General features: G+C 34.2%; 1 protein-coding gene across 4 annotated transcripts in view; it reads left to right on the forward strand.

Annotated features, from left to right (window-relative positions):
- Positions 1–12,031, forward strand: part of LOC102679681 (tyrosine-protein kinase Drl-like) — a 105,937-nt gene that overhangs the window by 74,802 nt on the left and 19,104 nt on the right. For all 4 annotated transcript variants that reach the window (XM_006608293.2, XM_006608296.2, XM_006608294.2 and 1 more), the window contains one exon: positions 889–1,159. In XM_006608293.2, coding sequence (XP_006608356.1) covers positions 889–1,159 — 271 coding nt within the window. The remainder of the gene's footprint in view (positions 1–888; positions 1,160–12,031) is intronic.

Below are 12,031 nucleotides of genomic sequence, written 5' to 3' on the forward strand. Positions count from 1 at the left end.
TGCCGTCGCACCGAAGCGATATAGATACTGCTGAAAAATAAGATTTTACTTTCGACAATTAAATTATACTATATACATATATTATACTATATACTATATACATATATTAAAATTTCATTTTATCAACGAATGAAATGAATTCGGGGATAAATAGTTTTACCATTTCGTTCGAAATTTCACGAAATTATAATTATTAGAGTGTCTCAGTTTAGTTTCTTTCGCGTCACGCTAGGAACGGCTTTAACTGCCTATTTTTATGTGAACATAAAAAGTCTGGACTTCACACCGAAAGAAGTTCTTTTGTCCATTTGGTGGGATAGTTTACTGTGAACTCTCTTCCTCAAGCCATCGATCCATCAATCCTGCAAAATATTACAATCAGCTTGATAAATTGAAAGCAGAAAAACGGTCAGAATTGGCGAATTGACGAGACATCGTTTTTCATCGCGACAATGCAAAATGCTGCATTGGATGGTAAGAGAAAAACTGTCTTTTGGAAGAGGATAAGAAGGCGATGCAGAACGGTTCATGTATAATGCGACAAATGTTATTCTTTTCCTACCGAGAAAAAAGAAACTTATAAACCAATAAATAGAAACTTATATATATATAATTATACTTATATATAAATATACTTATTATATATATAATCTAATATATATATGTATATGAAAAGTAAAATCTTATTAAACGAATGAACTGAATTCTAAATTAATTTTACCATTTCGAAAGTGTAAGTATATTGGAAGATATTCTTCCACTCGATTCGAATTTCACTTCTCCCCTTTATTTATTATTTCCAACTACAGAAACTCACAGCGAGTGGAGGGGGCGAGAAGTTTTCCATTTTCGTTTCGAGAAAGTCACTCGTTGTCCGTCTGTTCGCAGTTACCCTACTCGATGGAGTTGGATTACGACGTGGTAGGTGTTCCAGGGGGTGTCGGCCCCGGGATGATGGCGCTGCTCCCCCCCAGGGTGAACGTCTCGGCCAGGGGAGAGGTGCCCGTCGCGTTGCAAGTGTTCAGGATCAGGCTTCCGTGCTCGGGCCTGGTCAGCGCCGAGATCCCGTTGGCGTTGAGGCTCAACGTCACCGCGCCCCCCGGCACCAAATACAACGACACCGTCCTCGCGTTCAAGAGGAACAAGATTTGCTTCAAAGGTGAGCCTCAAAGGTTTTTCTTCTTCTCGAAAGGAATTCAAATTTAATCGGCCGTTCAAATCATCCATCGGGAAGGGATTCTGTTATTTAATTTCGAAAATATCGACCCCCTTCGAGGTGCAATAAAGGAACGAAAAGAAAACGTTAAACTGGATTTAACGAGGTGATAAGTTTTTTATTCTTCTGGCGGCACTTCGTTCGAACTAAACTGCTCGTGGCTTGCGTTTAGTTTACCGCGCGAAGTGAATGTCCAAGTTATGAGTCCAAATCTAAATAATTTTGTAAAATTGTTGTTCGCGAAACTCTAAATTTTAAAATATGAAATAAAATTAAATATAAATAAAAGAATTATATTTTTCTAGTTATTCTAAAATTAAGTTAGTTATGAGTAGTCTGAATAATTTTGTGAAATTGTTAGAAGGTGCTCTAATGAAAATATGAAATAAAATTAAATACAAATAAAAGATTTATATTTTTCTAATTATTCTAAAATTAAATTAGTTATGAGTCTGAATAATTTTGTGAAATTGTTAAAAGATGTTCTAATGAAACTCTAATTTTTAAAAACGAAATAAAATTAAATATAAATAAAAGAATTATATTTTTCTAGTTATTCTAAAATTAAGTTAGTTATGAGTAGTCTGAATAATTTTGTGAAATTGTTAAAAGATGTTCTAATGAAACTCTAATTTTTAAAAACGAAATAAAATTAAATATAAATAAAAGATTTATATTTTTCTAAAATTAAATTAATTATGAGTAGTCTGAATTGTTAAAAGGTGCTCTAATGAAAATATGAAATAAAATTAAATATAAATAAAAGATTTATATTTTTCTAAAATTAAATTAGTTATAAATAATCTGAATAATTTTATGAAATTAGAAGGTGCTCTGATGAAACTCTGAATTTTAAAATACTAAATAAAATTAAATATAAATAAAAGATTTATATTTTTCTAAAATTAAATTAGTTATAAATAATCTGAATAATTTTATGAAATTAGAAGGTGCTCTGATGAAACTCTGAATTTTAAAATACTAAATAAAATTAAATATAAAAAAAAGATTTATATTTTGCCAAGTTATTCCAAAATTTTTCAATAATTTCATTAATTTATTATAATTATTATAATTATAATATACAATTTCATTAATCTATTGACTTCCTGAAAAATTCCTTTGAAGAATCTTATATTCATCCGATATCGGTAAATAGAGACCAGCATGACCAAGATACACCTACATATCTGTTCACCAAGATTGGACCCCCTTTATAAGATTGTGTCTCTTTCGAGGAATACACAATCAAGAACATATTGAACTAAGCATAGAACCATCTCCATGCCTGGAGATGGAAAGCAATGCCTGTGGACCACCCCGATGGGTCGACCGTGTCGATATATATATTCGAAATCGTTGGAGATATGGAAACGAGTCTGAGTGAATCGAACGCGATTTTAACATTTGAACAAATTGGCCTCGCGGTGGCAAGTTTGATTAGTGGGTTTGGAGGATGGCCGCCGATCGGTTGTCGAACGTTGGTCGCGCAATTTCCACGTGTTCGCGATTAAAACACAGAGGGGGGAGGGAGGGGAACCGAATTCTATGCACGATTTATGCCCCCTTTGTGCGACGCCCACGCGCGTCGCCGACAGCATAATTTCTGAAAGCGCAGAATTTCGCGTATGCGGGCCAAACGTGGCGCGAAAATCCGGAATCACTGATTAAACTTGGCGCCGCTAATTTCGTTTAATTACCGCGCATCGATCCGATCCATCGTTCCGCGTGTGTGCAACTTTGTTAGTTTTGTGCGTCTAGTGTGTCGAATATGTGCGGATAAGTTCCTTTTTTAGATCAGGTATCCAAGATTATTCAATTATTACAGTCGATTTCGTCTTCCAAATTAAAATTTCCAAATTTAAATCTTTGGTACGACTTTTAAGATACACCGTTCTCTCCAAGTCAGAAGCATTTGTAAATATTAGATTGAGAAAGAAAGTTTTCACGGTTTATTTTGATTTGATAAATGTTTAAATTTGATTTTGTATATAATTTTAAAGGGTACTTTTCGCTCTGTGAAAATGTGATGTTTATTTTATTTTCAAATTAGTTTCTCCAATTTCTTATGTTGAAAATATAATAGAGAAGAAATAAATTCGAACAATTTTTCTATCTTAGTTCCACGACTCTAGAATTTTATTCAACCGGAATAACAAAACTTGTTTCTCTCGTTGTCAAAAGAGCATAGATTCCAATGGTTTTTATTTCGATTAATAAACTTTTGTTTGAGATATGTGCATTTGAATTTAACAGTTAAAAACCGCAACAACTTTCCAATCTAATAGTTTCGATATCCGATTTCCCAAGCTGGAGTGCAAAAAGTAAGAAATCGTCGCACGGGACTGGAAATTCGAGAAAGATCGTCGGCGGCCGCGTTTACGCCTCACTGCTTTCACCGTGTTTATTGGAAGAAAAACTTTTCTCGAAGAACGAAGTATTTAATCACATTTAATCACACTTTGGAATCGAATAACAATTACATACTATATAATAATATGATATAATCGTGCGATAATAATAATAACTGTTGAGAACGGTGTGAAACAAACGATTAAAAACGAAATATCGATGCTACATTGTCAGAGAAAAATGTACTCGAATCGCTCCTCGTGCCACGTGCGACACGCGGCGTCTTGTGCAGAGCGACTGTAGCGGCCCTAGTAACGAAACGGTTAAAAAGAACGCTGTTTCCAGATGGCGCCGCGAACGGTAAACTGATTCGAATTCGCTCGAAAGAGAGGAAGGATTCTGAAATTGATCGAAAAAGAGAAGTTAAGAATTTGTATCGTCTTTTTCGAATTTTAAAAATTTTCAATATTTCTTTTCATATATGCTCTCGTATCGAGGAATAAAAGTTGAAAATCCGTTTTATCAGATTTATTAGGACGGTTTTCGAATTATTTTTGAAGAATTTATATATATATATTTTCGTGGAAGGAAGGATTCTGAAATTGATCGAAAAAGGGAAGTTAAGAACTTATATCGTATTTTCCGAATTTTAAAAATTTTCAATGTTTCTTTTCATATATGCTCTCGTATCGAAGAATAAAAGTTGAAAATCCGTTTTATCAGATTTATTAGGACAGTTTTATTAAATTTTCGAATTATTTTTGAAGAATTTATATATATATTTACATTTATTGTGCAAATAAACGTGGACACGTGAGGTAGTATTCGAAATAAATTTTCCTCGATAATATAAACGTTTTCAAAACGGAACAAAACACACCAACGATGAAAAAGCGTCAAAAATTACAAAAGTAAATTACAAATGTAAATTACCAAACGATGAATTCTCCAATTGACTGCTAACGATTGAAAAATGCAATTCCAAGATCTCCTCCCCCTTCCCCAATATCACTAAGATTACAATCATCATTTTTCTCCAAATTTCAATTAGATGCTCAAAATCAAGGGAGATAATTAATAAGATCTCGGTTTCAGTGAGAGAATAATCGAACTCTCTCTCCCAGCTTCCGATGTTTCAAATATTTTTGACGGATAAAAAAAAAAGAAAAAAAGGAAACGACGTGATTCTCGTAACACAGCCACTCGTGGGGAAACATCCCTCGTGCCGGAAATCGACAAGAACATCGAATATCGGGGAACTATGGCAACATTTTGCCCGACAGGTGGATGGAATGGCGGACTTCCCGAGATACGAAAACTGCACTTGTATGCCCTTACACCAAAAGAGATATATAATAAAGGAGAAATAAGGAAGAGAAAAAATACAGAAGATGGAGGATTGAAAAAGAGGAAAGGAAAACAGATTAAGGAAACCGAAGACGAAAGATTTAAGAAAGAGAGAGGAGAAATAAAAGGAGACAAGAAGAAGCAAGTTGACTCTGATCCGGATCCGGTTACCGGTGTGCAGGGGACTACAACGAAACGCAATCCGCCGAATAAAATTGAATCTCGTCAGAAGTCGATGTATTTAATGAAAGAAGAAGAAGAAGAAGAAGAAGAAGAAGAAGACAGGAAAAGGATCCAGAGGATCAAGAGGATCGACCGCGTGGAAAAGTGGAATGGTGAAAGGGAAAACGGGGTGGTGGAGAGCAGCAGAGAAGGGAAAGTGGAAAATAAGTACAAAGACCCCCTCCCTTCCTCCTTCCTCCTTCTTCTTCAATCAGAAATTTGCTTTCTTCTTAGGCCTCCTCTCCTTCTACTGGGTCAGAGGGGACGATTCTTTGCTCTGCAAGGAGGGTCCTGAAGAAGAAATCCGAAATCGGTTTGGAGACCACTCGAAAATAATCGAATCTCGTGTTGGCTCCTCGAGTGGCTCGTGTATTCTGTGTATATATACACTGCGGTTTCTCAATGGGCGGTCTTACGGCAAATATATATTCTTGAATCAAAATTCAGGGAGAGGGGAATTTAAACGATGACACCACTTCCTATTTCTCCAATCTCGATTTCTTCAAAGGTTTCATCAATCTAAGATTTAAATTTTGTAAAATTTAAAATTCACTGAAATTTTATATTTCGATACACGTATTTCAAATATTTCGTAAACAGATACAATTATATATAATTCAAATAGATTTTATTTATTGTTTTCCAGTCAACAATAAATTAACCCTTTGCTCTCCTCTTTCGTTGAAGCAGCAACTTCAGACTCAGACCAGCACGTTCAATGGCCTCACAAGATTACCATAAAATAATGCCTCATAAAATTATAAGAGCTTAGGAACCTGTTTATGAAGCGATATTCTAAAAGAATCGAACACAAATAAATATTGTCGCCGTTGCAATAATCCCAGTGGTGCTCATTGGAGAGCAAAGGGTTAAGAGAGAAGGGGAATATAGACAAATCTTATCATTATGTAACGAAGATATTAAATGTAACACGGAAACACGATTAATGACGGTGGTAACGGATATCATCGAATTTCATTAACTAAAACGATTGCATTAATAATATATATATATATATATTATATATATTTCGGAATATTTTATCGCGTTACAAAATTATTGAATTGCAGCGGGTCGGGAGGAGCCACCGGGCGGTGTAATTTTCCTGCAAATATATAGGGATGTAAATTAATCTTTTATTAACAAAGCCACGCATGGCCTCCCCTCCCGGTAAATCGAAATATTCTTCGTAATTTCATCGCGACAAATTAACGTTAAATTTATCCGTCGGCGAAGCGTTATATACGTGATACAACGCGTATTTGACGATCGGGTATAATTCGAATTAAAGATCGATATACGTCGTATACCAATTACCGCAACGAAACAGAAGGATTAATAATTCGATATTATTTTTAGTATTATTATTATTGCTATGTGTTATAATATTATTATTGTTATTAATATATATTATTGTTATATATATTATTATTATTATATTAATAAATCAATGAGAATCGTTCTAGAATCCAAGTCCAAACATCGTTTGGATATCGTTTTTTCTATGGTATTTCAATTTCTTCTATGATTCGTCCATCGAAATTCGATCGAAAAATTTGTTCCAGATAAATGGAGTTTTAATAGGGGAAGAAGAACGATAATTTTATGTTATTTTTCTTATTATTATCGCGTGATAAATTTCTGAGAATCCTAGAATTGTCCAATATCATTTTTCTATGATACTTTTCCTCGATCTAAATTCGATCAAAATCACCATCGATCAAATAAATGGAGTTTTAACCTCCAATAGGCGAAGGAAAATTCGATATTATTTTATTATTGTTATCGCGTAATAAATTTCTAAGAATCCTAGAATCGTCCAATATCGCGATATATCATTTGAATATATCGTTTTTCTATAGTAATTCAACTTCTCGTTGTGATTCATCGATCTAAATTCGATCAAAATCGCCACCGATCAAAATTCGGCCCAAATAAATGGAGTTTTAACCTCTAATAAGTAAAGAAAAATTCGATATTATTTTATTATTATTATCACTATTATCATTATTAGTAATAAATTTCTAAGAATCGTCCAACATCGTTTGTATACCGTTTTCCTATGAAACTTCAACTTCTCCTCGATCTAAATTCGATCAAAATCACCATCGACCAAATAAATAGAATTTTAACCTCCAATAGGCAAAGAAAAATTCGATATTATTTTATTATTATTATCACGTAATAAATTTCTAAGAATCGTCCAACATCGTTTGTATACCGTTTTCCTATGAAACTTCAACTTCTCCTCGATCTAAATTCGATCAAAATTATCATCGACCAAATAAATAATGGAGTTTTAACCTCCAATAGGCGAAGAAAAATTCGATATTTTTATTATCGCATAATAAAATCGCATATAAAAATCGTCCAACATCGCAATATATCATTTGTATACTGTTTTTCTAATTTTAATTTAATTCCAACTTCTCCTCGCTATTTATAATTTTATCGATCGAATAATAGGAGTTTGCATTCGATCCAGATATTTCGATATCGATTAAAATTCATTTCGATTAAATAGAGTTTTAACTTTCAATAAACGAAAAAAAATTCAATATTATTTTATTGTTATTATCGTGTAATAAATCATTTGTAAGAATCATCCTAGAATCGTCCAACATCGCGATATATCATTTGAATATCATTTTTCTATAGTAATTCAACTTCTCGTTGTGATTCATCGATCTAATTCGAACTAAATAAATGGAGTTCTCTAATAGGCAAAAATTCGATATTATTTTATTATTATTATCGCGTAATAAATTTGTAAGTATCGTCCAACATCACGATATATCGTAATTCACTGTGATTCGTCGATCGAAATTCGATCAAAATGGCCACCAAAATTCGTTCTAGATAGAATTTTAACCTCCAACAAACGAGGAAAAATTCGATATTATTTTATTATTATTATCGCGTAATAAATCATTTGTAAGAATCATCTTAGAATCGTCCAACATATATCCTTTTCCTACAATATTTCAACTTCTATATCCACGATTTATCGATCGAACAATAGGAGTTTGCATTCGATCCAGATATTTCTATATACGCCAAAATTCAAGCCAAATAAATGGAGTTTTAACCTCCAATAAACGAAGAAAAATTCGATATTATCTTATTATTATTATCGCGTAATAAATTTCTAAGAATCTTAGAATCGTCCAACATCGCAATATATCATTTCGATACAGTTTTCATCGATATTTAATCCATTCGAGCATTGCGTTTGGAACTCAAAACAGTTCTCCTCTTTATCCACGATTTATCGATCGAACAATAAGAGTTCGCATTCGATCCAGGTATTTCGAATATATGCCTCGAACAAAATTCCTCCAAAATTCGTAAATAGAGAATTTTAACCTCCAATTTCCACTCCATCAAAGGATATACAATACACTCTCTACAATACGAAAAATAATAATTTTTTAAAATTGAAGCGGGATAAAATTATTCAAATTTCAAAATTCAAATAAATAACATTTAAAAATAATAATAATAATAATAATAATAAAATATTCCATCTGGATATGCTGAAATGAAATCGAAGGATTTTTAATAGAAAAAAAAAATATATATCCTATCTGAATATGCTGGAATCGAATCGAAGGATTTTTCTGCACGATGTTTTTTTTTGCACAATTCGAGAGGAGACAACGCGTCTAGAAAGGTCATTTTCATTAATCGCGCTTACCTCCAACAACTTAATTCCAGACCTTCGTAAATCTCGGTTAAGGTTTGTTTGTTTGGCGGGCAACCGGGATTCAACCGAGATACAACCCCCCTCCTCCTCTCCCTCCTCCTGTTCTACTGCTGTTCTCGCTACTCTTCTCTCCCTGAAAGAGCCGGCTCTCTTCTCGAGTTTGCGCCTGTCCTTTAAAACTGCGAGCCAAGAGAGAGCCAAGCGTTTAAATCGATGCTTCCCGTGCACGGCAAATCGATTCCTTTGTCCTTTCCCTCCCCTCCCCTCCCTTTCTCTCTTAATCTCTCCCCTTCTTTCCTCCCCCCCCCCCCCCCCCTTTCCCCCTTAAACTCTTCCCCTTTTTCCCCCCCCCCCCCCCCCTTTCCCCCTTAAACTCTTCCCCTTTTTCCCCCCCCCCCCCCCCCTTTCCCCCTTAAACTCTTCCCCTTTTTCCCCCCCCCCCCCCCGCGTTTTTTAATTAAAAAATCAAGCGATGCGGTCTCTTTGAACGCGCCAAGTCGTCCCGGGGATTAATTTTTTACTAACTTTGATCGAATTCTACGCTTTGGAGATTTATTATATATATCTGGATGGGTTAAGGATCGAAGCGATCGATAGCGATTCTTAATAACAGGTGAAAATGATCTTGTCTTATTTAATTAAAAATGTCCAAGTCACTCGTAGCAACTCGAGTCGTGGAACAGTACAAAACTAGCATAATTTTTAATAATTTTTAATAATGTAAGTATATTTTTTATTGTTACAGTGTTATATTAAAAAACTGTAATTTCGTTTTGTTCTTTTCATTTTTATGTATTAATTCGTTTATTAATTTCTTTCCTTAATTTTTTTATTTAAAGTTATATTGCAAGTTGTATTATATATATCTTTTATGTATTGATTACTTCCTTACTTTCCTTTTTAACCTATATTAAATTAATATAGTATAAATTAATAAATTAATAATATATATTAAATTAATTAAATTCAATTTTATAATAATTCTTTTGTTATACACGTATATTATACACGTGCGTTATGACGAAATAATAAATTAAAGATAAAGAGTAATATTGTTCTCTAAAAATTATATCTTTCCTTTGTTTACAATCAGTGGGTTGTAATCAGGAAGAAAATTAACCTAAAATTCCCTTCAAGTTGAACGAGTTTTCTTCTTCTTATTCAATTTCGTTAACAATCGATTACAATATCATAACAGTTACATAATATATACCTTTTCATAAATATTTACCATCGATCTAATTACGAATTTCCAGCGAATTTCCCCTAGCCCCCCTCCAAACTACGCGCGATAATTAGCAATCGGCGCATCGAAACCAACCCGACCCGAAATTTGCCAATTCGACGTGTGCTAACTAGGTCGAACAAACAGGCGAATAATTAAGTACCGTGGTAAACTCATCAACAATTCAATTAGCTTTTCGTTGGTTCGCGAAACGGCGGAGAGAAGACGGGACAGAGAGAGACAGAAACGAGGCAACGTCGCCGCGACGCTACTCCCCCCTGGCGGAGAGAATGGCAACTTAGCTCCTTCCCCCACTCCCGAAAAGAAGAACGACGAGAAGCATTGAAGATTTTAGAAAAGATCTTAGAAATAAACAAAGAGAAGAGGAAAGATACTTCTCTTTCGAGAACTTGGACGGCGATTTATTTAACTTTTTCCACAATCTCTCCTTGTCCACCGATTCTTCCTGCTTCGTCCAACCGTGTTTCCATCGTTATCGAGCAAAACTCGAGCCTTGCTTTGCGTTATTTATCCTGGCAACGGCACGAATCCTTTCCTTTTTTATTCTCCCCTCTCCTCTCCCCAAACAGTGTCCGGTGAACGAAACGAGAGGTGGGACGGAGAGGGGGTAAAAAGAATTTTGCTAAAAAGGAAATTTGCGTCGTTGGGTAAGTAATGAGGTTAAGAAAGTTTTGCTTTTATCGTTCTGGAGGGAGGAGGAAGGGGGAATTGGTTCTTCGTATAGTTTTTCTTTATTCTATTTTTTTTTGCACGAAAGGAGGGCACAGTTTGGACGTATGAACGAAAAAGAAAAGGTGTATTAGGAGATAGAGAATAGGGAAAATATGTAATCGAGAGAAAAGATTTGAGTGAATTCTGTTTTCCAGGATTTTAATATTTATGTATTTCTCGTTGAAGCAAAGTTATGGTTGTAAAAATAATAAAAATATTCGGTAAGATTTTGTAGGGAAATTAACTGGTTGAAAGAAGGGAAATTTAAGAGTTTCCAATTTATTGGCAGAAAGAGTAGTTTCGACGTGATTAAAAATTGTCCAATCTGTCCATAATACAGATGATCCTAAGAATATTTTATTATTATTTCTACTCGAATGATAGAGACTTTATCTGTCGAGAATATTAAAAAGTTATTATAAAAAAAAAGAAAATGAGAGGATTTTTGAACGAAATTCTATGAAACAATATCGAATAAACTATTCATTATTCTTTTACTATCGCGTGAGAGGAGACCAAGAAACAGAAAAAGCTAAAACCAATAGCAACACTAAGATACAATGTTTCAATTTATTATATATGCACGCCATAATTATTTTAAATCCCTCCCTCCATATTGGAGAGCAACGAAACGAAGGAATAATAGTTGAGAACAAAAGTCACGGATATTTCTTAATTTCTTTTTCCACGTACTTGTGCTTTAATGTTAATAAGTAAAAACGTAATCAAGTTTCGTCAACTCCATTTGCAGCCATCGAATTATAAAAATTATACACCCAAGAGATTTTTAAATCCATCGAGTCGCAAATTTTAAAATAAACGAAACCATTTTCTCATAATTTTATTCCTTCGACATCCCTTCAAATCCTTTCGAATGTTTGATAAAACGTTCTAAATCAACTCGATAAATTTGTGACGCGACTCGAGGTTACGTTGAGGAAAACTATGTACACGAGGGGACCAACTTCCTAAACACTTATGTCCATACCATCAGAAGGAAACGGAACAATGGCCCTTCCTTGGGCATCGTCAAAGGCACTCGGACGTTTTTCATTAAAAACGGAAGAATGTCTCGCAAAGTGTGTCAAAGTGCATAGTTTCAAAGCGAATCTCTCGTGCAATTTATTAGAGTTCGCCTTCTGCGAGATCCCCCTCCTTAAAACACAGAGACAGAGATAATTAGATAAGTGTAGAGAGAGAGAGAGAGAGAGAGAGAGAGAGAGAGAGAGAG

This window comes from Apis dorsata, unplaced genomic scaffold (genome assembly GCF_000469605.1).
Source record: "Apis dorsata unplaced genomic scaffold, Apis dorsata 1.3 scaffold_33, whole genome shotgun sequence".
NCBI lineage: Eukaryota > Metazoa > Arthropoda > Insecta > Hymenoptera > Apidae > Apis > Apis dorsata.